The sequence below is a fragment of the Drosophila busckii genome, chromosome 3R (assembly GCF_011750605.1).
Source record: "Drosophila busckii strain San Diego stock center, stock number 13000-0081.31 chromosome 3R, ASM1175060v1, whole genome shotgun sequence".
Taxonomy (NCBI): domain Eukaryota; kingdom Metazoa; phylum Arthropoda; class Insecta; order Diptera; family Drosophilidae; genus Drosophila; species Drosophila busckii.
The window spans coordinates 18,165,577-18,189,366 of NC_046607.1; the positions used below are offsets into that span (position 1 = coordinate 18,165,577).

Below are 23,790 nucleotides of genomic sequence, written 5' to 3' on the forward strand. Positions count from 1 at the left end.
TGCTCATGCACAATTTGCCATTTAACTTGCTCCACGCATTTCCATTTCAATGCACATCAACAGCAGCAGCAGCCAAAGCAGCAGCAGCAGCTTTTGCTTAAACGTGTATAACATTTTGAGATTTTCACCACTCGCATGACATTTGCGATTTTCCGCACATTTTGCATTTTATTGAACTGTTTGTCACATGGCGCTTTAAGTCGCAGTTACACCCCCCCTCCCCACCCCTATTCATACATAAGCTTTATGAAAATCAAAAGGCAATAAAAATGGACAGCGTGCTCATAAACAATAATATGCTTGCTTGAGTGCAAAAGCTTTCAATGCAATGCACAAAACATAAACAACAACTGAACATAACTAAAAACTTAAATATGAAGCGAAGGTTCTGTTTAAAAAGCTGCTTATGCACTGCAAGAAAATTTAACATAGAAATTTCGATAAAAGAATGTATACAATATTGAATGTATCGACTGGAATTCAATGCTTGAATTTAGAATTTTATGAATGCATTTTTTTTAATTTATAACTGCATTTGAATTAAGCGTAAAGTGTATTCTTTAATGTTTAGTTAATTTCTAATTTTAAAATTCATTCAAATTCATTACATTAAAATCTGAATTCATTTAACTGATTTCGAATTCAAAGTGAATTTCTTTGAATTCTAATTCCAACTGAATTCATTCTTTGATTTAAATTATTTAACAAAGAAATGTCGTATAATAATGTATTTAATGCTTGAATTTATAAACTTATGAATGCATATATTTCAATTCGTAACTGATTTTGAATTAAGATCTGAGTTATTTTATTGATCTTGACCTTTTTTAAAATGCAATTTAATTTATTAAATTTAATTCAAGCTAAATTTAGTCTTTGACTTCTTATTCCAACTGAATTCATTCTTTGATTTGTGTACAGCTCTGTTACTTAAAGTGTTAACTTTATGATTAAACGCTTCAATTTCTCTCAGTGTAATAGCTGCTCTACAGCAACTTAATAAAAGCAAAAATGTATGAAATACTTTTACGACTTTCGAAGACATTTTTACAACTTGCTAGCAAAAGTTTTTACTAACGATATGCGATATGCGCGAAGGCAGCAGCAGCAGCAGCCACATTCCTAAGCAACTCCCACACCCAGGAGCAGCAGCAGCAGTAGCTGGCAGCTTAGTTGGAGTCCAGCTGCTGGTCCGGCTGCAGTCCAGTCCAGTCCAGCCTTCTTCTTCAGCATGCATGCTGTGGGCATCATAAAACCGAAAGTCATTTCGCACAGAACGTGTCTGGGCTTGGCCAAGAAGCCAAAGTCATTGCAGCCAATAATAATTCCAATTGTATAGTGCAGTGACAATTTCTTTTGCAGCGCTGCCGCTGCTTAGCGTTTCTCGCATCTTGGGTACAATGTACCCAACAATGGTCAGCAACAGCCAAAGCAGCAGCAGCAGCAGCAGCAACTTTTATTGCACAGCGCTGACATTTTAAGTGCAACGGCAGCAGCAACGTACCAAAAACATTATTTGGTCAATGTAGACAACATGACGCGGCCATTAAACGCAACAAATAAGCAAACAATGGCAGATGCGCTCACTCTCAATCTCTCGCTGCCCGCTCCAACTCAAGGAAGAAGAAGAAATTAGCCATAGTGCTTAAGCGACTGTTACAACATACAAACAACAAATTCATAAGCGTAGACAGCTCATCTGTTGTTTGTTGTTTGACTAACGCCGCCGACACTTAACAAATTTTTGCTTGCATACTTTACAGCGCAAACATTTATTGTTTGCCCAAAAAGTCTTTTGTTGGCGGCTACTTTGTTAACAAGCTGTAAACAAGCACAAGTTGGTTTTAATATTAAAGAAAGTTATAGCTGCAGTTATGTTAGATAAGTTAGTTAGATAGAAATCAATTGCTGCCTATGTAAAGCTTGAGCTTGAGCTCAAAATCAAATGTAGCCAACTCTTTAATACGCTTTGATATGCCTTCCATGCTTTAAAACTGTTATATAAAGTGTATATAGCCTTTTGCTTAGCTTGAGCAAGCTTTATATGTTTATATTTAATGCATTGCCAAAACAAAACGTGTAAACAAATTCAAATATACCAAACTTTATATAGCTTTACAATCTATTTGTTTATAAATATTTAAAAATTTATATATAAATATTTAAACACTCAATTGATAAGCTTGCATAATATACTTCATGCCTTATCAACGTTTTAAGTGTCGGCTACTTGATTTCAAATTGTCACGTATTTGCTTTAATTAAGCAAATTATAAAGACTTCAATATATAAAATGCCGCACTCACATATTTATTATAAATTAACTTCTATTTTAAGCAACTTTTAAATAGCATTAGCCAGACTTGTCTGCTGCAATTATGTTTAACGAACAACTTGATGGATAAGCAATAAATATAAATAAATGTATAAAAAAGTTAGGCACTTCGCCTAGAGACACTAACAGCAGCTGCCTGAGCAATTTACTTTGTTATTTTGTTGGTTTCAGTTATTTGCAGTAGCAGCAGCAGCAGCTAATTAGCAACTAAAGTGAAATTAAAGCAAAGCCAGGTCAGCGGCCAGGCGACAATGGCATGGACCAAAGCTAACAAGCGCCAGTCAGCCAACCAGCCAGCCAGCCAGACAAAGTTACAGATTCCGCACGGTGTGCTACAACTAATTAAATGCAATAAGCAAAGGCGAGAGCTGACAAGAGCGCCAGGCCAGCCAGGACGTACGACAGGAAGTATAGTTGGCAGAACGAACAAACGAGCCAAGCAACTAGTTTGTTTTGATGTGCTGCGACATTAACGCAACTTGGCAGCCGCCGCCCCCACCACACACACGCCCACAGCATTTGGAGTAGCATACACATTTTAATTTGTGCATTAAAGTAATTAGTTTAACATTAGTTAAGCTGCAGTTAACGCTAATGAACAAACGACGGCTAAGCTAAGCATGCTGAGCTGAGCTGCAAAAATTTCCCTAGCCCGTTGCACTTACCACTTTTGAATGTGGCCATTAGACGTTCCGCATCGCCGGCATGCTGACAATCGAATAGCGATGTCTCCAGCAAATCAGCGGGCGCATAGCCAAGCAAGTCAAGCATTCTACAAAGTAAACATAGTTATATATCTAAGATATTAAATAAATGGCAGCTGTCAGCTCACTTGTCATCCACATAGGTAAACTTCATGTCCAGCGCATGTTTGGTCAGGAAGGTGCTGGTGCCCAGCGGTATTTCAATGTTCGAAGGATGCGGTATGGGACGACCAATGGCCAGCAGCACGCGTTCGCCTTTGGCATTCACACGCAAGTGTCCAGTGATGTGTATGACCTGTAAGCAAAGCGAATTCTTTAGTAAGAAGTTTATACAACGGAAAGTTGGGAACTATAAATTATGAAGCTATTTAGGATAATTTAAGTATTACATATTATTAAGCTAGAAGGCCTCAGTTGCTTTGGCTACATAATTGTAATATAAAATTAATTCTAAGTTAAAATTAAAAAATATATAGATATAAGACTATTTCTTATCGATCTATTTCTATACATCTATTATATATTTGCTGAAAGTTTTAAATAACATTTCTTTTAAAACTTAATTAAAGTTGCTGCGGCAAAACAAAATGAATCTAATATAAGACCATTTAACATATAGAATTATTCTAAATATAAATTAAACCTGCATATTTATCTCTTTTTCAATATATTCTTAACTATTGGAATATACTTTGTAACAAAACCAGAACATTTGACATAAATTGTTATTTTAAATAAACAATTCGAACTAAGCAAACCCACATATTTGTAAAGGCTTTATCTCTATTTTAGTTTAACACTTTTTGGGACTTTCTCAACTATTGGAATGGGCATAAACTTTGTAACAAACTAACGCTAAAATTTCAAATTTGTTGCACAGAAGTTGCTTTGACATAATATAATGAAGCTAAAAACATTTGACATTATAATTTTGAACCCTTTTGCATTCAGCAAGTTTAACTGATTAGAACTTTCTTAATAAATGCCATAAGCAAAGCTTTAAACTAATTTTAATGTATCTATATTACTATTTTATACTAATTTTCTTTCTTCTTCACCTTGTAGGAAGCGCTCTTGATGTTAATGCTGCGTCCACGACTGGTCAAGGTGCACTTCATGCGCACAAACAAGTCGCGATGATGAGTGCTAACGCCTGACTCCAGCAGCTGCTCATTCTTAATCTTATCCACAAGGCCATTGCGTTTAAGATTCAGCGCTTCCTTTATGTCCGCATGATCACACTGATGTGTATATTCCCAAATATATTGGCCCAGCGTATCAATCTGCAAGCAAAAATGTTAATCAATGTTTGCTTTGCATAAAATGCAAGACTCACCTTAGTAACACCCAAAATATCCACAATATTTTCGGATACATAAGTTATGGCACCTTCATTGGAGAGCACAAGCAAAAAGCCATCCATAATTTCCTTCAATAGTTCACTACCCTCTGCGCCTTTTAGCCAATCCTCATTGCTATGCTCCAGTTTGGGCTTGACCAGCTCTGCCGACTCAACAGCAGCAACTTCATTAATTTTGGGCACTGTAAAAATCAAATGATAAGTAATTTGTTTAATAGTTTAATTTATAACACGCTCACCTAATTGCAGCATTTCGCGTATTTTGAGATTGGCAATTGTTATGCGCATTACCGATGCCTTATCCAGTTGATTCACATCATCCGGCTTCAGCGGCAACGCTTGCTGCAGATCCATGAATATCTCCGTTTCCTTGGAGCGACGGCAACGCGCTGCATCGCGCGATTTCTCCTTGCGCTTCTCATTATTCCTGTAAATGCAAAAGATATACAACAAATTTACATATACAGCAATAAAAACTAGAACTAGCGGATCACGTAGGCCAAACCATGACGTTGGTTTTTGCAAATTTGCATTGCAACAATTGAGTGGGCTGGGGGGCAACAATGCGTACAGTTTCAATTGCTGCGTTTTTATTTGATTCAGTTGATTTGATTCAATTGACGCTGCACACAAATTTTTCAATTGAGCAAAAATAAAAGTGTACAAAACATTTAACAAAAACGAAGGCAAAGCTGCCAAAGTTCAGGGCAGCAGCCAAAAATAAAAAAAAAATACTTTCAATTTAGCGTATTTTAGTTGTGCAAATAATTTTATACATAATAAATTTGACGTGCAAGTTATTTTTATTATTTATTCATTGAGCAAATCAAACAGTAAAATAAAAGTCACAAATCAATAAATGCAAAGTTGCAAACAATTATGAACTTCCGTTTACAATTTGAGTTTACAATTAACAGCGTACGAATTTCAAATGTCAAATAGCCTTATATTATATATTCTAACACCTTTCACTATTGCCAAATATTTTATCTGAGTGACCAAGCAGCTTAAGTCAAATTGATATGACGACAAGTTTAAGGTTTTAGTTTGATAGCTGACTAGACAATGCCTTGGCACCATTACAGTCTGTCTGATAAATTACTTAACGCAATAAGTTCATATGTATATTTGCAATGGAAAGTTTTTTTTGTGTCACTTGTTAATGCAATTAACAAAACATTGAAAAGTTCAACAAGCGCATCATCATGTTAATGAACCGCCAAACCACATTGGGGCTGACTAATGTAAATGTATTAATATGTAATTTAACAGCTGAGAGAGGAAGCGTTTGGCAAAGAACGCAGACAAAAGTTAAAAATATATATTGTCAATTTCTTATCAATTGAGCACACACAGTCATGTGCACATGACAAGCGGCGGCTTTATAAGTTTGTTTAGTTATAAAAGTGCACTGACCTCACACAAGCATAGACGCTGCCAATTTGTTTATAACAAATGTGAAAATAAAATTCTAGCAACTGCTGCCAAAGAAAAACTCGTGAGCGATAAACTAATAATAAACTATATACAGTTTTGTAAGCTTAATATTAATAGCTAATATAATAAAAATTTTAAGTGTGTATTTGTATAAACAGCAAACATTACGTTAATTATTGCACGTAGCGGCGGCTCATGCTGCAGAAAAACATCAAAGAAATTGTATAAAGCTTACATTTTTTCGTAAGCATGCGGCTCAAACTGATATTAAGCAAAATATGGGGCCTAGCAACAGTTTGGAGGCACAAATTTTGTTGGAAGCTTTACGCGTCAAAACGAGTTGGCGGCTATCAGTTAGACAAAGTAAGAGTAAAAGTTTATCTTGAACGTGTTGATAGCTGAAATTTGTAAAAAATATGCCACAAATATATTGCACAAGCTGAATTATTAAAAAGCCATTGACAGCTGTTGCCAATATTACTCATACGCTGTGTAAACCCCCAAAACTAACACTTGCCAATGCAGAAATTTAAATATGCCATAAATTTATAAACAAATGCTTAGTATAAAGTCTTAGTTTTAAGTGTGCCTCAATAATAATAAACAATTTTAGTATATTTCCTAAGCTATGCTTACTTTTTTTGTTGCTATTTTTTTGACAATTACCAGTCTAAACATTAGCTACCTAAAATAAGTTTATAAGCAACTCAAAACAACTTTGCACATTTACGTTAGTAGCATGCTAATAGCCTGTTTAAACGAGAGAGCGAGACGCTTATCATCATTCATTCATAGGAGGCGCATGCAATTTATTATTATTATTCTTATATATTTGTTGTTGTCGGCTTTAAGCAAAGCTTAGGCAATTGATTGAGTAAGACACGTGCAAAAATATGTACATATGTGTATAAAGCGTGTTTCTAAATAGGCAATTAGAAAATAGTGCAAAAAAAATTTGCAGTTTCAGTTAATTGAACAATTAGCTACAAATGTATTTAATTGATTTTTATGGAATTGTACTAAATGGCGGCATTTATATGAACACATATGTGAGGCTATATATACGTAGACTGTTTGATATTTTAAGCAGCGTACGTTTTTTTGCATATGCAATAGATAAGCAAATATTATGATTAAACGTGCAGATCGAAAAGTAAACAATATCCATATAAGAGGCACGCGCAATCGACACACACACACACACACACACAATATATTTGTATATATAACGCTCACACGCCACTGGCATTCAGAATGAATATATCAGCCATATATACATAGCTATATACATGCGTCAATTGAAACTCACAAATACAGCAGAAATGCGATATGAAAAGTCACAACGTTTAGACAATATAAAAAAATCAAATTTCAGCAAGCGAAATAAGCTTAATAAACAATTATATTTGCTTTTTACTTTTGGTGCGGGCAAACAAATTTAAAGCTAATTGCGTAAATATTTGCGGCATAATAATAATAAAGAATGAAGTTTGTTGCTTAAGTAATAAAAAGTGCTGCGAATTTTATAACTAAATTATAAAATTTATGTAATTTATTTTAAATATTTTTAGCATTTCAACTAATTTGCTTTAATACTGATATAAGCATTTTCTTTATAAAAATGATAATACATTGTAATAATTATGTTTGAATTATCAACTTAGACAGCTTAGTACCCCAGCTCTAAGTACAAGTACATAACTCTACACACACTTATGTCTTATGTATGTGTGTGTGTGTGTATAATAATAGCATGCACAAAGAATCAATGCAGATAAGGCAAGCGCCCACATTACTTTAGTTGTTTGGCATTATAAGTATGATAAGAAACTGTGCGGAGAGCATTTTGTTGGCATTTACTGTTTATTATGAGCTCTTGTCATGTTCTATGCGCTGGGCACACACACACACACACACTAAATGCTGACAGACAAACGAATAGACAGTGGCAGAGCTGAACGATTACAATATTAGTAGTACCTACACTGCAAGAAATATGGCAGCTATAAAATGTAACAAATTATGTAAATTCTTTGCATGTTTATAAATTTAGTTTACGATTGGCTTGAACTTCTATTTATTAAGTCAAACCTCAAAATTATTATAATAAATTAAAAAAAAAAAGATAAAAACTTTTGTTTTTTAGCACAGATTTAATTGCTAAGCTTTATAACTTGACGCTGGCTTAGCTAATTAGTATTAAACTTACATTTTAATTATTGCATCATGCTTTAATTTTTATTATAATGTTTTACTTTAATTCTCGTCTAGCTTAATTGTTTGCTGTGTAACTGGTTTGCACTTAATTTATAGCTCCGACACTTACATAAAATCCTCAATATCCACAAATTGCGTAAATTGACAAGGCTCTGGATTATTTGGTGCATAGCCATAACAATAGTCATAGCTCCAGGGCTGATTGCTGCGGCAGGGCGCAGACATTTGCAACATGTTTGGTTGCATATAGTTAACACTTGGCGGCGGCTGCTGCTGCTGCTGCTGTGCAACGTAGCCAGGTTGAAAGTTCAACTGCTGATGCTGCTGATAGGCATTATAGCCAGACAAATTGGCAGCAAAGTTTGGCTGCGCATTATAGAAGCGACCATTGTTGAAATTCACGCTAGGCTCATTGATGGGCATGCGACCATAAATTGAGCCATGGCCAATCACTTGTTGCTGCGTAGCTTTTAAATCGTTTTCATAGCACATAGAGTCTTCACCATAAAAAGCATTTTCATTGCTTGGAAATTCACAATTTTCCCAGGCGTTAAACATTATTTATTATATAGGCCTATGGCCATTTCATCACTCACACACACACACACACGTTGCAGCAAGCCGTTCAAGGTAAAAATTTGTAATGAACAGAAAGTTTAGTTAGCATGGAATTCATATTTATACCAAAAAAAAATCAAATTCAGTTTGCAAAAACAAAAAGTCCTCAGTGCGAATGAAACGCTTGCAATATAGTTGATGTGTGTAAGAATGAAAAAACTCTATTAGCACTAGCTAGACATTATAATTATCTGACTGATAAGATAAAAGTCAAAACAGCGGCTACTGATATGGCGCGCTACAAAGTCAGAAACAAATCATATTGCCAAACTGAACTGATAAGCCAAAGATAACTAAGTACGCAAAAAAAAAAAAAAACAACACACGCATAGGTTTATAATAATAATATTAAAAGTAATCTAATTAGGCCTGCTGCTTGTACTGCTAATTTGTTTTGCATACTTTGCTGCGCTGCTAATTAGTGTATTATTGCTATCTCTTTCTAGAGTGTAATGTTTTTGTTTACCAGCAGTTAACGCTGAAGGACATCACGCGAATGAGTCAGCTTATGCAGTAGTTTTAATTTGTTTATAAACAATTGTAAATTAAATACAAATACACAACATTCAAATCTTAAGCGTGTTGCTTATGCTGCAAGCACATTAAATAATTATAGTAGACTAAATATTTAAACTGCGCTGAAAGTGAAAAAAGTGCGATAAGCTAACCAAAGATAAGACAGACAATAATATACCAAGCAGCAAAAGAGATAAACTAAAGGCATAATTATAAAATATATTATCCAATAATTTATGCGCAGACAATTAAAATGGCTTAGAGCAAGCTTTAGAGCTTAAGCTTTGATAAAGTTATTTGAGAGATATTTTGTTACTGAATGTACGTAAGGTTTATAAAACAAAGTGCAAAAATTTAAGTTGGTCAATGCTTATTTTTTTAATTTTATAACATACACACGTTTATAAAAACAATCGCTGCCTTTGACAAGTATCAGCTGTGCCAGTTTACTTGGTTTTGTTTGAAACTTATCGACTACAATATACACTTGTTTAAAATTCCATAAATAAAAATAAAAGGCATACACCAATTGCAATTTAATGCAACGCATAAGAATTATGCTCAATAAATTTAAGGCAATTGCAACTGTTGCATGCAAAGGCCACAAAAACTTTCGCCAGCGCTTCAATATAAAATGTCAAAAATTCCAAAGCTAAATAAAAATATTGCATATAGCTATAAATAAAAGGGAGCATCCCATGCGTTGTAATAAAAGATACACCAGAGATCGAGCGAATACACACACTTAAGCAAGGTGACGATCACAGAGAGTTGCTGCTAAAGAGAGAGAGAGAAAGGGAAGGGAGATCCGCTTGCTGTATGGGACAACGACTGCGTATTTTATATGAAAATAAAGAAAACCTACAGCAAGAAACACACACAAACAAAATCTACACCCCGCAGCCCCCGTGGGGTGTCGTCACTTTTTAGTTCGATTGCGCAAAAAGTAGGTCGTCGTGGCCAGACAGAGGCAGCGGAGCTGCGGGCAACAACAAAAACACAGCCAAAAAAAAAACAATAACAAAAACAACAGCAGCATATAATTTAAATGTTTAACATTGTATGTACATGTGTGTGCATGTGTGTGTGTGCGTTATTATAAGCTTGTGTTAATTTATGCGTTTGCCTTGCTTTTGTACATATTTAAAAATATTTTGTTTTTTTGTTGTTATTGTTACTAACAATTCAATACCCGGTAGCTAATAAATACAAACGATTAGCGTATGTTAAGCATGCTAATGTTTTTTAAGTAGCAATTGAAATTTAAAATGTAAGAAAATATTTCAAAAAATAAAATAAATAAATAACTCTCAATACTTTATAGAACCATTTGCATTATTTGATTTGCTTAGCGTTTCGTTTATTTTTTTTAATGTTTGTATGCAAAAATTCTTAGCACTGATAAGCGTACTTGTAAATAATTACATTTGTCATATAAAGCAGTAAACAAATATTTCTGTTTAAATCGAGGTGAGGATGTCTAGCTAATAAATCAACAAAGCGACAAGCGGCAAGTGCAGCCAACGAGGTCGCAATTAATACAAGCTGCAAAAATTTGTATAAACATTCAGCAACATTGATAACTTCAACTTTAGGATTATTAAACTGTCATGTAAAATTATTCAAAACTAGCCATAGCTGTCGTTTTAATATGCAATTCTCAATTCGAAAATAAATCCAAGCACAACCAGTTCAATGTAGAAAAACTTGCTGCTCGATCGAGTTTGGTTTTTCTTTTTTTTGAAAACCGTTTATTGTAACGATTTAAATTTTGTTTAAAAGTCACGTAGGCCCCCACGCTGTTGCCATGCAACTGTTGCATTTTTTTAAACAAGAACAAATTACATAAATTAAAACATTTTATATGCTTAAATTTAAACAATATTTTTAATTAAAGGGCGTTGATAATGAACAAAAACATAAAAGCAGAAAAGCAAAACAAAACAAAAAACTGGTTTTACAACTGAGACAACAAAACTGGTTTGGTATTTACAAAAAATTGTTTTTAAAAATAAACTAAACGCATTAAGTGCGTAGGCAATAAAGAACTGCAGCTAAACATAAAAAGGGGCTTGTGCCATGCCAAGGACAAATCAGCGTTGCCACTTCCTGTTGCATGCACTTGTTGTTGTACTAAGTGTTAGGTATTTGATAAGTTCATGACTACTTGAAATAAGTTTTTAGTCTTTGCTGCTTTTATTTGCCAATTTCAAGGTAAGGTGTGGGTCAAAGCGTTCTCTTTTACTGTCTGGCCTGGCATGGAACTGTATAATTATCGCAAATGCAAAAGCAAAAATAAAAAACGAAGCGTGATTAATGATTGCCTTTAGATTTGTTAAGTTTCAATGAGTGTGTGTGTGTGTGTGTGTGCTTGTGTGTGTTTTAGCTATTGCTCTTTGCCTTTTTTAATACAATTAAAAAATATATATAGTATATCATCAACACGCGTCAAAAATGTTGTATGACGTTAGAGAGAAGAAAATTAGCAATTTAATTTTCTCTATTATTATTCTAAGCTGAAGCATACGTCAGCTGAAGTTCAAAGGCATTCAAGTAAAATTATTATGTAAGTAAATTGTATAACAAAGAACCGAGCATGCACCTTATGCTAATAAAGTTTAAAAAGTAATGCATTTATTCAATTTTATATGCCATACATATAGAACAAAAACAAATTTGTGATTACAGTTTATCAATGAAGCTGACTGTTGTTTTTTAGGGTTGACGCTCAACCCTTGCTGCCTATATAAAGCGCATGCAGCAGCGCCAGCGTCAACAACACATAAATAAAAAGAAAGCAAAGCGCTTATGTAATAAGCAGAAAAGATCACATGTTGCGTCTCAATAGATACTTTATAAATTTTACTATTTAGCGTCAACTATCATTTAGATGCTCACCTTCGTTTCTCCTTTGGCTTGCCGCTGGCGGTTAAGCCTGCACCTGCTGCAGCAGCGTTAGCCGCAACGGCCGTTGATTTGCCTGCAGCATTGGCAGCGACGTCAGCGTTAGCGGCAGCGGCGATACGTTGCTTTTGTGCCTCCGCTGCCGCGTCGATAGTATCAATTAACGAAACCATTTTCTTTGAAATGATAAAACCGCAGCAGCATTCAAATTTGTCGTTGGTATTCGCTCGCTGTCAACTCTTCCGTTTAACCGTTTTAATTTTTAATAATATTCTTGTAATTCCTGTTATTTACGTTGTTGTTACTGAGACTCTTCGATACTATTTGTGTATGGGCTTATTTCGAAACACTGCACAAAATATTCAATTTAAATTTTTGTGTATTTTTTTTCTATCTCGCTTGCTCCCTTTTGCCCACGTCTTCCGTATGCACACACTACTACGTAACTGCGTATAAGATTATAGTAGTTGTAGTTGTGTTTCTCTCGTTGTGTGCGTGTGCAACACAAAATATTTTTTAATGAAACTATATTTATTGTTATCAATGCACGTTATTAGACTTTGTGTATATTTCTATACGAAAGCAATTCTCACAACACTCACTACACTGGCGGCTGTTGTTGGTAATTGGACTTTCTATTTTGTTACGAATTCGAACACACACACAAGGTTATTTGTTGTTGGTTGTTTTTATTTATGTATTATTATTACGCCAGTAAGTGTATAGATTGCACTTTGGGTCAAGCTATTGCACTTTAAAATTCTGCACAGATTTAATATTGAATTCACGTTTTAGAGTTGCACATGTGAGATTTATTAACACTTTAAGCATTTTACAATGCGTTTAACAACATATTTTCGTCACGATTTTTCACGATTTTTCTTATATTTTGTTATGGTGGCTTGTCGATAGCATATGCAAGAGCAGGTATGCTTACGACAGCGATTTCGATTACTATTAACAGCGGACAGAAAATATAAGCAATTTAAAAACAATTCGTGTTTGAATATTAAATGTCGTATTAAAATTCAAATAGCTATTGAATATTGATTGATACGTTTTCTGACTGTAAACTATTTAGCAGCCTATGTTATATCGCCAAATCAGCTCAGAAACAAAATGGCATTGAAACAAAACATGAACAGCTGATTGACATAACAATGGGGTTATTAATTAAAATTGTTTACATTTTGTCATACATTCTTAGGTGTTGTAATCTGTTAAGTAATAAATGAGGCTTTATTCTGCTTTTGATACCACTGCATTAGTTTCGGAGGATAAGCTTGCATTTGTGGGAGCAGCAGCTGCCGCCGCGGCGCCAGCAGCGCCTGTCAGCTCATCGACATCCTTGACACCACTCGCGCCGCTGTCCGCATTCATAACATCACCCAAAGCATCGTCATCATCGTCTCCACTCGATTTATTATAAACTGTGGGATACTGCTGGAAGCAATCCTGCATTGTACGGAATGCTTCATAGCAATCAGAGCCCTTGGGATCTGCCTCGCTGTAGTGGAAGCATGAGAATGCCTCACGGAAATCAACACCGCATGGTCCCGTGGCCATGCCACCCAAGCAGGGACAGCTCCAGTTTATATTTCCGTCACGTGTTATAAGACCCTGTGGTGGTTCTGGGGGCGGCAGCTCAATTGTGCTGGGCGTAGCATGATCCTCTTTGGTGACAAACATGACCTTATCCTTGCCAAAACTTTTGCTAAATGAAAATGCCATGCTTAAAGCTGAGCAGATTCGGGTGTGTCGTCTAGCTCTTTGTCAAAATCTAACGGAGTTTTAGATGTTTGCAGCACTTGGAAATGGCACGGCACCTCCTGGTAGTGACCAATAAGAGATATGGCAGTACGTGTGCGTTGGGCAAACTCCTCGGGTACACGAAAGACAACGCGTCGCTGCTCCACGCTAAATCGGACGATCTCCAAAGTGGTTTTGCCACCGATTTCGCCAAAGAAACCCTCCAAAGAGTTTAAAACGCAGCCACGAAAATAAGTTGGGGTCAGCTCAATTGTATCACAATGACGAATTTTCCTAAAGGAAAAATAATGTAAATAGAACAAGCACGTGCATGTCTGTTTTCCACTTACAGTTGCACATCAAAGTAGCAATAAGCGTTCATACTTTGCCTAACAATGTTGCATTAAACGAGAGCTTTCTGCTAAACTCGGAGTTTTATTTATTTAAATGCTTTTTATTCACGGTGTAAATGCCGGTTTTTGCTACGATTTATGTAATTCTACTTTGCCAAGCAATGTTTCTTTTTCAATGTAACAGCTGTGAGCGTTTAGGTTGACATGTGAATGGCAAATACAGTTGCTACCGTTTCACTGCACTGTTGACAATCACGCGTTGTTCCTCAGTGTTGTGACTCTCAAACCTAATTCTTTCTCACTCTTAATACTCTCAAACTGTGTATTCGCTATATATCGATAGTCGTTTTATTCTTTTCCACATTTCGCAACACTGTTGCTGCTGCCGCCGCGGCTTTTTCTTCTTCTTGGTAACAGCTGTGATCGTTAGCTTGACATGTGAATGGCAAATACACAAGTTTCACAACAACACTGCGCGCGTAGTTGATTTTTTGTTAAAATACAAAACTAAAAATTTTTGGACAATAGTTTAGTCATAGTAACAATAACAACTATAGCAACAAAGCAGTGCCTGTTTTGTAGAGAAAATGGAGCAAAAACAACGCTCAGCGCAAAAGCAACAACAAAGAGAGACAAACATAGCAACAGCAACAACTGTTGAAGCTGAAGATGAGGAAGAAGGTGGACCACTCGATGTGGCTATGCTGCAAGTATGATCACTATGTGTGCATTTATTTTAAATAGATATAGTAATTCATAAATTTATGTCAGTCCAACAGCATTACTCCTAATGACATAAAGCTTCTGCAAAATGCAAGCTTGCATACTGTCGAGTCGGTCTCATTTGCCACGCGAAGACAACTACTGAATATTAAAGGATTGGGTGAATCCAAGGTGGATCAACTAATGCAAGAGGCGACAAAACTGGTACCATTAAGCTTTACCAGCGCACGCACCTTTCATCAAATGCGCTCGGAAGTTGTTATGATATCAACAGGCTCCAAAGCTCTGGACAAACTACTCGGTGGCGGCATTGAAACGGGCTCCTTAACCGAAATCTTTGGTGAATTTCGTTGTGGCAAAACGCAAATTTGTCATACATTAGCCGTGACCTGTCAACTGCCAATAAGTCAAAATGGTGGCGAAGGCAAAGCTTTGTATATAGACACTGAAGGCACTTTTCGACCGGAGCGCTTGTCTGCCATAGCGCAGCGTTACAATATGCAAGAAGCTGAGGTGCTTGACAATGTGGCATGTGCCAGAGCTCATAATACGGATCAACAGATGAAGCTGATACAAATGGCAGCCGGCATGATGTTTGAGTCGCGGTAAGTTTGCTTAATAACAAACTGGTTATATTTTATTTATTTTATATTTTTTAGTTATGCCGTAGTTATTGTGGACAGCGCTATGGCGCTCTATCGTTCCGAGTACATAGGACGAGGTGAGCTTGCAGCTCGTCAAAATCATTTGGGGTTATTTCTGCGCATGCTGCAGCGTCTAGCGGATGAATTTGGCGTAGCAGTGGTCCTAACCAACCAGGTAACTGCTCAAGTCGATGGTGCAGCCATGTTTGCAGCCGATACGAAAAAGCCAATTGGTGGCAATATAATGGCTCATGCCTCAACCACACGACTGTATCTGCGCAAGGGCAAGGGGGATGCGCGCATTTGCAAAATTTATGATTCGCCGTGCTTACCTGAATCAGAAGCCATGTTTGCTATACTGCCCGAAGGCATTGGCGATGTCAAGGAAAAGTGATATATATATATGTACATATAGTTATAAGGATGCATCTTGATTTGCTCAATTGTTATTTTAACAAACGTTGAACGACTGCAAATAAAATAAAGTTTTAATATTAACACTCTACCAAGATGATTAAATATAGCAAGTAAATATATGAAATATGTTTCAGTTTATTTTGTATGGTTTAAGACCCACATTTCAAAATTGTAGCTTTCCGTTTGAGGATTATTATACGACAATTAACATTTTAGTTGAAGAATACATGCATATAAAGGCATTATTGATTAATTTTAAATATACATATATATATATATATATATATAGCATATTTTCATTTATTGTTTATAATATATTACTTGAGTTTATAAATCTACTTTTTTTTAGAATGTATATCTGCAAACCAAAAGAAAAAAATAACGTCAAGAGTTTATTTCATTTATCGATTAGAATTACACACTTACTTTCATAGTTGTGTTGTTTTTAAGCTTATTTAAGTTATATAATTATTTAAATGAATTGGTTTTACGTGTGTGTGGTGTTTTTTCATTATATCTAATAGCAAAAGTGCAGCAGACGGTGATAGCTTGACAATTAAAACTTCTTGCTCTGCGCTTTCTCTCTCTCTCTCTTCTTTCTCTTTCTCTGAAGGATTAACAGTAAAAACTCCGCGAGTTTTAAACTTAATAATAACTGCAAGTAGTTTAAAAAAATATAAAACATAATTTTGTCAATGCAAATGGAAACACGCACCTTAAGGTGTATGGAACCGTTTTCGCGCCTTTTGTTTCTGTAAATGTTACTTATTCGCCGCCACAGCAGACGCGGTAATCTGTTCCTTGGCCTTGACCAAGCACTCGTAACTTTTCTCGCTCATCGAAACGCGTAAATTATCATTAATATTTTTTGTATAGTTTTTGTAAATTTTAACCTTTTCACAAAACTCTACCCAAAAGTTTTCCTCATGTTCTGATTCGGGATTATTGAAGATAGTTTTGAAGCCATCGTATATGGCCGACGAAACTTTACGTATAACTTGCGCTTTTTCTTTGAATTCTACCTCATCAGATATATCCATTTTCCATAAATCCAAATTGCCTACATAGCGTCGCAATCGACGCATAATATCCACACACTCGGGATTACGCAGCAGCATTAGCCTATTTAATTCTATTTCCTTGAGCTGCTCCAGTATTTCTAGACATCTTCCTACATTGGCGCGACGCAAGCCTAAGCATTCACGCAGCTGCTGTGATAATTGTATAAAATCACGCTCCATAAATAGCGCATCCTCCTGCTCAATAAGCTCCTCAATAAAGCGCACTGCCTCCTGCTTGGGTATTTCGTCACGCACGGGCTCAATGACAATGCGTTCTGGCATCGACTCTGCATCAACTTGTCCAGACTCCAGTTTTAGTTTCAATTCAATTGCATCTTTTCGTGCCCTCTCTACCCAGGCTTCCTCAGCAGCGGGACTCTCAAAGCTTGCTGGCTTGTTGTAGTTAAGGTCAATGCCCAAACACTTGGCTGTAGGCATATATACCATCAGTATATTGTTCTGTATAACCTATTAAACATATTGATTAAACATCAAATTAATCTAGTGATATTTGAAACTTACGTTTACCTGACGCGAACGTTTCTGTATGGGCGTTATAGCCGCAGTAGGCTTACTTTTCTTTACAGATTTTTTGTGGTTGTTAGCCGACGCGTTTATGCCTTCAGGCGGCACACGTTTCTTTTGCGGCGGTGCGTCCGTTTTACTCGCTTCTGTCGCTCCATCCACATGTTTTGCGTTTGCTTTTGTTTTGCGTCCAGTCGCAGCGCGTGACTTTTGTTGACTTGGCTCTGTTGCCTCGACGCCGCCAGTTGCAGCTGCTGCAGTTTCTGATGTCGCTTCAACGGTACTTTCATTGGCTGGCGCATCCGCGCTTGGTAAGTCAATTGGCGCCGAATCATCTCCACGTACTGCGCTCTCAATTTGATCTATGGCATCGCTAAACTTTGCCCGTTTCATATTCTTATCGGTTGCAAACTTGTCCTTGTTCTCCACATATGTGAACAGATCCTCCAATTTAATATTGGCGGTTTCTCCGGTGCCATAAAAGTAAACATTGTACTTTTTGTTGATGCATTTCGTGATTTTCGCCGGCCATGCAGGATAGCCCTTCACCTTGGCAAACACCAAGTCACCGATGTTGAATGATTTTCCAGCCTTTTCCTTACCCATCGCAATTACAGCGTGTTAAAATTGGTTTAATTGCGTGAAATATGTAGTTAGCGTCTGCTGCTATTTCTCTCAGGCACACTTTTGTTGTTGCTTTCTTTCTCGTTGTTGTTGCTGTACAAAGTGTGACCCTCTTTTGTGTCAAAAGTTTCAATATAACACGCAAGCAATATTTATCGAGCATTTACATAAGGAGCTATCGATAGTTGAACACAAATCATTATCGGCTCCTCATTTAAATTTTGAAATGGCAGTGTGGCAATGCTCTTACATGTTTTCCGTTATAAACTTGGAAGTTTTTTTTGATTGAAACTAATATTTATTGTAATAATAGTCAGATATCTGTCAGCATAGCTATGTGTTGCCAGTAGACAACAATAGCATATGTATATGTACATTTGTTTATGCTCATTTGCATGATATATTTATACTCGCACAGGTGAGAATTTGTTGACTTCTTCCTCACCCACTTAATACGTATATCCTACGCACTCACGATATAGCGTCTGTGCTTAGCGCCTATATGAGTCAGTCGACTTTTGTACGTCGAGCAAAAAAGAGCATTCGAAAATATACGCTTGCTTCCTACACTTATAGAATTTTGTTTACGCAGCGCGAGTAAAACAAAATATTGTAGCGTAGCGAAATAGTTTTCTTATATACCTACAAGCGTTCTGGAATTTGTGGAATTTTTATATCGGCTGGCGCGAAATCAGCTTTATATATAAACATAAACATGCAGGAGTTAATTGCCATTCCAAATTTGTCAGATAGCTTGGCAACAGAGACACATCGTAAACTTTGCAGCATTGTGGACGATATTAACAATATAAACAGAGCAGTATCCTCCGATACAGGTGTGGAACAAACAGAACTTGAATGCAAAAGGTGAGTCAACAGTTACATAAGTGCATAAGGTATGGGAACAAAGGTGTGTTTTACATCGATGACCTAACCATTTCTTTTTAACTGTAACAAGTCAAGGTCGTAACCCATTGGCAAAGCTTACTGGGTTTGCTGAAAGTTTGTTGTTTGTACTATATATGGTAACTATCCAATAGACCGGATAATTAGGTTGTGCCAATAAATTTTTGATTAAATCTAGATTAATATATTATTTACTTTAAATGGAAAGCAACTTTGTTTGGCGTTGACCGAATTTTAAATGCTTGCCAATATTTTTATTATTTCAGCAAACACATGTGCGTATTCAGAGCAAGTGGGAAAATGCACTAGAATGCATTAAGTACTTTTGTTTTGAGGCTTTTGTGCCAAAAACCTTAATAAAATTCCCAATTTTTGTTCCAATTTGCATTACAAACAAATTTTTGTAGTGGATTTGCAAAGAGAATTTTCAATTGTTTACCCAAGCGCTACAAATATTTTGTGTAATTTTTCATTTGTTCATTATCGTTCACCGTGACTCTGACAATTGTATCCAAGGACATAAATATAGCTAAAATAAAATTAAACATTATTCATTATGAGGAAGACATATCTGACGGCTGACACTCGAAAAGAAAAACTAAAAAAAAAATTAAATTAAAAATTGGCAATCGGCAAACATTCTAGCCTTGAAATGCCTATGTGAAAAAAACTCACCTGCTTGTACATAAATTCGTAAATTAATTGTTTAAATTAAATATAACTTAAGCATGTTCTTAAGGCGTTTACAAATACGCAGTTAAATGTAAAAGTTATCATTTACCTGAGTAATTTTTTAAGTATCAATTAAAAGAAAATATATGTATGTTGTTTAATTAATTTTCAAGAAATGCTCTAGACAAATGCAAAATTTATACAACAATTAATTGTAGTGCAAAAAACAATGGCTACAAGGCTACATTCTGTTATTTATAAGATTAACCCAGTTCCCTTAATGATCACATGATTTTGCCTTGCAAAATTGAATAGAGTGTCAACAACTTTGGGAGAATTTTCAAAAATTTTCTATATGCATGATTGTATATATTTTTGTATTTTTGAAAATTCACAAATTATTATTGTTGTGTCGCTCGCCAACTCATAAAATATAAATGTTATAAATACAAAACAATTTTTATTCAAAAAACCATCGTGTAAATACTTAACATTAGCGTTTTCGACTTGGTCAAGTGAAAGTGTTCCGATGATTAATTTTGGCAATCGGCCAGCGGAATTTGTAATTATTATTTAATGACGACGAAAATGCCGAGCAGCAGCGGCAGCAACAATCCATAGTGTTTATAAATAAAATTGTTTGATGTTTGATTTACATTAACATTCCACGGCACCAAAAAGTGCGCTTGGGTGTGAAAGATGCGCATAACTATGACTGATTGGAACTGTCAACCATAATGTCAGCACTTAGGCTACAGATACATCAAGCTAATGCATGTAAGTGCCACATTGCTATAGCCGATACTTTATGTACAAACAATTTTGAAATCTTGTAGCATTCCTCAAAGTTCAAGGACTTGCAGAAATTTTGAAAAACAACTCAAAAACAACTGCGTCTTTGTGCTTTATTTAAACAAATTTGTATCATAAATTTACCTTTGGCTATTTTTGTATATGCGCATTATAAAGATTTCACTCAAAAGAGCTCTTGATAAACAAATTATTTAGCTATGTAGGTACATATGTTATCTATATGTTTATTATTCCATACGTTGGAGGTGCCAGCTACAAAAACAATGACGTAGATAAACACAACGCTAAGTCTTAGAAAAAAGAAAAAACAAATAAACATAATAGAGCTACACTATCTATTCCCATTCACAAGAAAGTTCGCAAGCATGTGAAATTTAATTTTAAAACACAACGCACAAATAATTATTTTTACAAATATTTCTTTGTGCTTATTTTTGAAAAATATAAACATTATATTTTGACGGGCTGATTTACCGCGGCTTTAATAAATTTGTATATTCTATGTGACTTGGAAACATTTCAAAAAAAGTATTATGATGACTAATTGACGCTAAATACTTGGCGGAAATGTTTAATATTTTAAGATACAGTATATTATTAAATAGAAAATATGTAACTAAAAATATGAAAGTTTAAAAATAAAACTTACCCTATATTTTCTTTTACTTGCAGTCAAAAAACTACTGACCAGCTTAGCCACACACCTTATCCAGGCATTTCACGCCTCAGTCCTTCTCTTTACTTATGTGGCGCCTTGGCGGTTAATCCTTTGATTCTGGATAAGCTGAATGTACGCTGCGTGGTAAATGTTGCTCCGGAGTTGCCTGATACGCCGCTTCCCAACATTGACAGTCCCTTGTACCTGCGCATCAATGCACAAGATCGTGCTGGAGTTAATCTCTCCACGCACTTTGACGAAGTTGCGGATTTAATAGAGCAGGTGCGTCTGAGCGGCGGCAGTTCCCTGGTGCACTGTGTGGCTGGTGTAAGTCGCTCGGCCACGCTTTGCCTGGCGTATCTGATGAAGCACAGTGGCATGAGTCTACGGGAAGCTTATATGCATGTGCAGGCCATAAGACCGCAGGTGCGTCCTAATTCAGGATTCTTTCAGCAGCTGCGCGAGTATGAGACTGAATTGCATGGCAGTTGCTCAGTTGAAATGATTTACTTTGCTTCGCTGGATAAAGAAATTCCGGATCTCTTGGAGCCACAATATAGAGCCATGGAGGACTTTTACCAAAGATATCGCAGTGCGCTTAAGAAGCGTTAGTTAACATATTTACTTAATAATTAATGTAGTTTGTAACTAGTATTATTACTCGATTAGTTAAACAAATGCTGAACATTTTACAATACAATTATATTTCAAAAACACATTAATTCGTTGAATCACAAACTCTATGCATGTATAGTATTTACACATTTAAGAATAAAAACATTGTAATTAAATCATATCTACATGTGTATATGTTATATATACATCAATTTATTAACTTATTGTTTTTTGTTTCCATTAAATGCTGCACAGTATTGTACTCAGACCAACTCTTAAGACTCTGACTCTACAATTCACGTTTCAATTTAAACTTATTTAAATTAATGTCGCAGTCTATATGCACAAAAAGCAAAAACAACTTAAAAAATAAGGGAAAAATTTGCTAATTACAGGCAGAAGGTAAACGTTATTATACAATTAGCTTATAAACTTTAAGTTTTCATTAACTTAACTATCAAGTTGACGTAATACGCATAGCACATAGTAAATCTGCAGTTAATAACATAACTGTGACTATTTGCGATTGGACAGCGGTGCAGGTGATGATGTCTGATGTTGCTGCATTAACTTCTTGAGGTTCTCATAAGCTGTATTCATGATGCCCCAACTTATGAAGGAACGGCCCGTATTAAAGGCACAGCCACGATAAAAATTACCAATTCGACTATCGCGTTCACGATAAATTCGCTTACAGGCATGCCAGCTGCCCTCAGATAGCTGACCCATATCGCTTTGAAGCGAGACCTTGATCACATTTAGTGGATAAAATAATGTGCTAATGCTAGCGCCGATTACGGCTCCAGCAATAAATTCTTGTGCAGTTCTGCTAGAGACCGATTTCTGTGAATAACAAACGGAAATTCAATTAGTTAGATAAATGTTTAGATATGTATATCTGTTGATAATACTTGCCCGCTTTGGTAAACGTACGCTGGCCTCTTCGCGCAGCATAAAGAACAATGCATTCGACAGACCGTTACGCCAGAATACTGGTTCAATGCCTCTATACAGTTCCCGAAAGCCATAATTCGTTACAACATACCTTTAAGCAAACGAGATTAGGTTAAGCTTTAGCTAGGATTAGCATTGTCCTTTACCTGAATGCATTTTGCGTATTAGAGAAATATTTATGAAATTTCGAGTCCGCCAGCAGCGTTTGCACGCGCTCAAATGGCAATAGCAGTGATTCCACGCTGCCTGCCACAACACCTGCTATAATCTTGGCGCCATAATCATTCAAGCGATAATCTTCCACCAAGTAACGCCGCGTGCCATCAAACACACCAAACATTATGGATAGTGAGATGGTTTTTTGTGCCAGCGGCGGCAGCATGCCGCGGTATAGAAATCCAAGTCCCTCATGATGCAGTTGCAGCAGCGCCGACGAGAGCGGCACTCCATGCAGCATTTGGCGAAAAATTATTTTATAGATTGGATATGTAACTGCGATGTTGACAAACGCCGATCCGCAACCGCAGGCAAATTCCTGCCATTGGAAGGCGCCAAAGAAGCGATCCAGAAATATGCTCGCATGACTGGCACCCACAGCATGCACTGCGCCTGTTCCACCTATAACAGCTGTCGCCAGCTGAGGCGTCTGATTTATATTATTGTCGGGTTCTGATAACACCACAGCCACATCGGATTTCATGGTACTGCAGTTCTGTGCGCATCTGTGCTACCTTGTTACCATTGTTTATGGTGGCAGCTCACCTCCCCAAAGTGTTTGTTGGCTTGCAGTTTGTTTTGATTCTGCATTCACAGTTAATTTTAATTATATAATGCAACTATCATTCACATAAAATTTCCGATATGTTCTAATAACGATACGTTAGCGATGTGCATTCCATTTCTGTGCAATTGGCAACAAAACACAGCATGCAATAGTTTTGTTTGCAGTTTGATGTGGTATATCGCATTAAATGATGACTTGGGG

The 23,790-nt window shown here is 36.1% G+C and overlaps 7 protein-coding genes across 11 annotated transcripts in view; 2 read left to right on the plus strand and 5 right to left on the minus strand.

Annotated features, from left to right (window-relative positions):
* Nucleotides 1–12,962, minus strand: part of LOC108603149 (protein similar) — a 59,061-nt gene extending 46,099 nt beyond the window's left edge. Inside the window, exons 1-6 of one of the 3 annotated variants that reach the window (XM_017991697.2) lie at nucleotides 12,086–12,875; nucleotides 4,639–4,826; nucleotides 4,376–4,581; nucleotides 4,098–4,322; nucleotides 3,168–3,334; nucleotides 3,001–3,107 (exon numbers count right to left, since the gene is read on the minus strand). In XM_017991697.2, coding sequence (XP_017847186.1) covers nucleotides 3,001–3,107; nucleotides 3,168–3,334; nucleotides 4,098–4,322; nucleotides 4,376–4,581; nucleotides 4,639–4,826; nucleotides 12,086–12,264 — 1,072 coding nt within the window. In that variant the 5' untranslated portion in view covers nucleotides 12,265–12,875. Of the gene's footprint in view, nucleotides 1–3,000; nucleotides 3,108–3,167; nucleotides 3,335–4,097; nucleotides 4,323–4,375; nucleotides 4,582–4,638; nucleotides 4,827–8,162; nucleotides 8,245–12,085 lie in introns of those variants that run through there. The other 2 variants (XM_017991698.1, XM_017991699.1) reach the window with 2 other exon arrangements.
* Nucleotides 12,963–13,243: 281 nt separating this feature from the next.
* On the minus strand, nucleotides 13,244–13,831 carry LOC108604789 (mitochondrial intermembrane space import and assembly protein 40-B). The gene has a single exon (XM_017994388.2). It carries the CDS (start codon nucleotides 13,820–13,822, stop codon nucleotides 13,331–13,333), a length of 492 nt encoding a protein of 163 aa, XP_017849877.1. The 5' UTR covers nucleotides 13,823–13,831; the 3' UTR covers nucleotides 13,244–13,330.
* LOC108604790 (CG34317) lies at nucleotides 13,801–14,696 on the minus strand. The gene is made up of 2 exons (XM_017994389.1): nucleotides 14,191–14,696; nucleotides 13,801–14,134 (listed from the first exon to the last, which is right to left on the minus strand). Exons 1-2 carry the CDS (start codon nucleotides 14,220–14,222, stop codon nucleotides 13,825–13,827), a joined length of 342 nt encoding a protein of 113 aa, XP_017849878.1. The 5' UTR covers nucleotides 14,223–14,696; the 3' UTR covers nucleotides 13,801–13,824.
* Nucleotides 14,697–14,762: 66 nt separating this feature from the next.
* On the plus strand, nucleotides 14,763–16,051 carry LOC108604788 (DNA repair protein Rad51 homolog). Its single transcript, XM_017994387.1, has 3 exons — nucleotides 14,763–14,903; nucleotides 14,965–15,521; nucleotides 15,576–16,051. Exons 1-3 carry the CDS (start codon nucleotides 14,781–14,783, stop codon nucleotides 15,952–15,954), a joined length of 1,059 nt encoding a protein of 352 aa, XP_017849876.1. The 5' UTR covers nucleotides 14,763–14,780; the 3' UTR covers nucleotides 15,955–16,051.
* A 313-nt stretch (nucleotides 16,052–16,364) lies between these two features.
* Nucleotides 16,365–18,398, minus strand: LOC108601968 (PC4 and SFRS1-interacting protein). 3 transcript variants are annotated; one of them, XM_017989957.1, is made up of 3 exons: nucleotides 17,561–18,396; nucleotides 16,693–17,506; nucleotides 16,367–16,632 (listed from the first exon to the last, which is right to left on the minus strand). In XM_017989957.1, exons 1-2 carry the CDS (start codon nucleotides 18,167–18,169, stop codon nucleotides 16,739–16,741), a joined length of 1,377 nt encoding a protein of 458 aa, XP_017845446.1. In that variant the 5' UTR covers nucleotides 18,170–18,396; the 3' UTR covers nucleotides 16,367–16,632; nucleotides 16,693–16,738. The 3 variants fall into 3 exon arrangements, with proteins under 3 accessions (XP_017845447.1, XP_017845445.1, XP_017845446.1); XM_017989958.1 differs by having other exon boundaries at nucleotides 16,365–17,497; nucleotides 17,561–18,398; XM_017989956.1 differs by having other exon boundaries at nucleotides 16,366–17,506.
* A 296-nt stretch (nucleotides 18,399–18,694) lies between these two features.
* On the plus strand, nucleotides 18,695–22,209 carry LOC108604782 (dual specificity protein phosphatase 18). The gene is made up of 2 exons (XM_017994379.1): nucleotides 18,695–19,054; nucleotides 21,251–22,209. Exons 1-2 carry the CDS (start codon nucleotides 18,903–18,905, stop codon nucleotides 21,846–21,848), a joined length of 750 nt encoding a protein of 249 aa, XP_017849868.1. The 5' UTR covers nucleotides 18,695–18,902; the 3' UTR covers nucleotides 21,849–22,209.
* Nucleotides 22,210–22,288: 79 nt separating this feature from the next.
* LOC108604781 (solute carrier family 25 member 51) lies at nucleotides 22,289–23,786 on the minus strand. The gene is made up of 3 exons (XM_017994377.1): nucleotides 22,952–23,786; nucleotides 22,767–22,896; nucleotides 22,289–22,694 (listed from the first exon to the last, which is right to left on the minus strand). The coding sequence occupies exons 1-3, from the start codon at nucleotides 23,503–23,505 to the stop codon at nucleotides 22,368–22,370; spliced, it is 1,011 nt and encodes a 336-aa protein (XP_017849866.1). The 5' UTR covers nucleotides 23,506–23,786; the 3' UTR covers nucleotides 22,289–22,367.
* Between the last annotated feature and the right edge of the window lie 4 nt (nucleotides 23,787–23,790).

Bases quoted from the DNA above. Each gene is read 5' to 3' on its own strand.
- LOC108604788 (XM_017994387.1), top strand. From the start codon at position 14,781: ATGGAGCAAAAACAACGCTCAGCGCAAAAGCAACAACAAAGAGAGACA. The intron at 14,904-14,964 runs GTATGATCACTA...AATTTATGTCAG, and splicing joins TCGATGTGGCTATGCTGCAA to TCCAACAGCATTACTCCTAA. The intron at 15,522-15,575 runs GTAAGTTTGCTT...TATATTTTTTAG, and splicing joins GGCATGATGTTTGAGTCGCG to TTATGCCGTAGTTATTGTGG.
- LOC108604781 (XM_017994377.1), bottom strand. From the start codon at position 23,505: ATGAAATCCGATGTGGCTGTGGTGTTATCAGAACCCGACAATAATATA. The intron at 22,897-22,951 runs GTAAAGGACAAT...GTTTGCTTAAAG, and splicing joins AATACGCAAAATGCATTCAG to GTATGTTGTAACGAATTATG. The intron at 22,695-22,766 runs GCAAGTATTATC...TGTTATTCACAG, and splicing joins GCGTACGTTTACCAAAGCGG to AAATCGGTCTCTAGCAGAAC.
- LOC108601968 (XM_017989956.1), bottom strand. From the start codon at position 18,169: ATGGGTAAGGAAAAGGCTGGAAAATCATTCAACATCGGTGACTTGGTG. The intron at 17,507-17,560 runs GTAAGTTTCAAA...TATGTTTAATAG, and splicing joins AACGTTCGCGTCAGGTAAAC to GTTATACAGAACAATATACT.
- LOC108604782 (XM_017994379.1), top strand. From the start codon at position 18,903: ATGCAGGAGTTAATTGCCATTCCAAATTTGTCAGATAGCTTGGCAACA. The intron at 19,055-21,250 runs GTGAGTCAACAG...TTTTACTTGCAG, and splicing joins ACAGAACTTGAATGCAAAAG to TCAAAAAACTACTGACCAGC.
- LOC108604789 (XM_017994388.2), bottom strand. From the start codon at position 13,822: ATGGCATTTTCATTTAGCAAAAGTTTTGGCAAGGATAAGGTCATGTTT.
- LOC108604790 (XM_017994389.1), bottom strand. From the start codon at position 14,222: ATGAACGCTTATTGCTACTTTGATGTGCAACT. The intron at 14,135-14,190 runs GTAAGTGGAAAA...TTTTTCCTTTAG, and splicing joins TGCTACTTTGATGTGCAACT to GAAAATTCGTCATTGTGATA.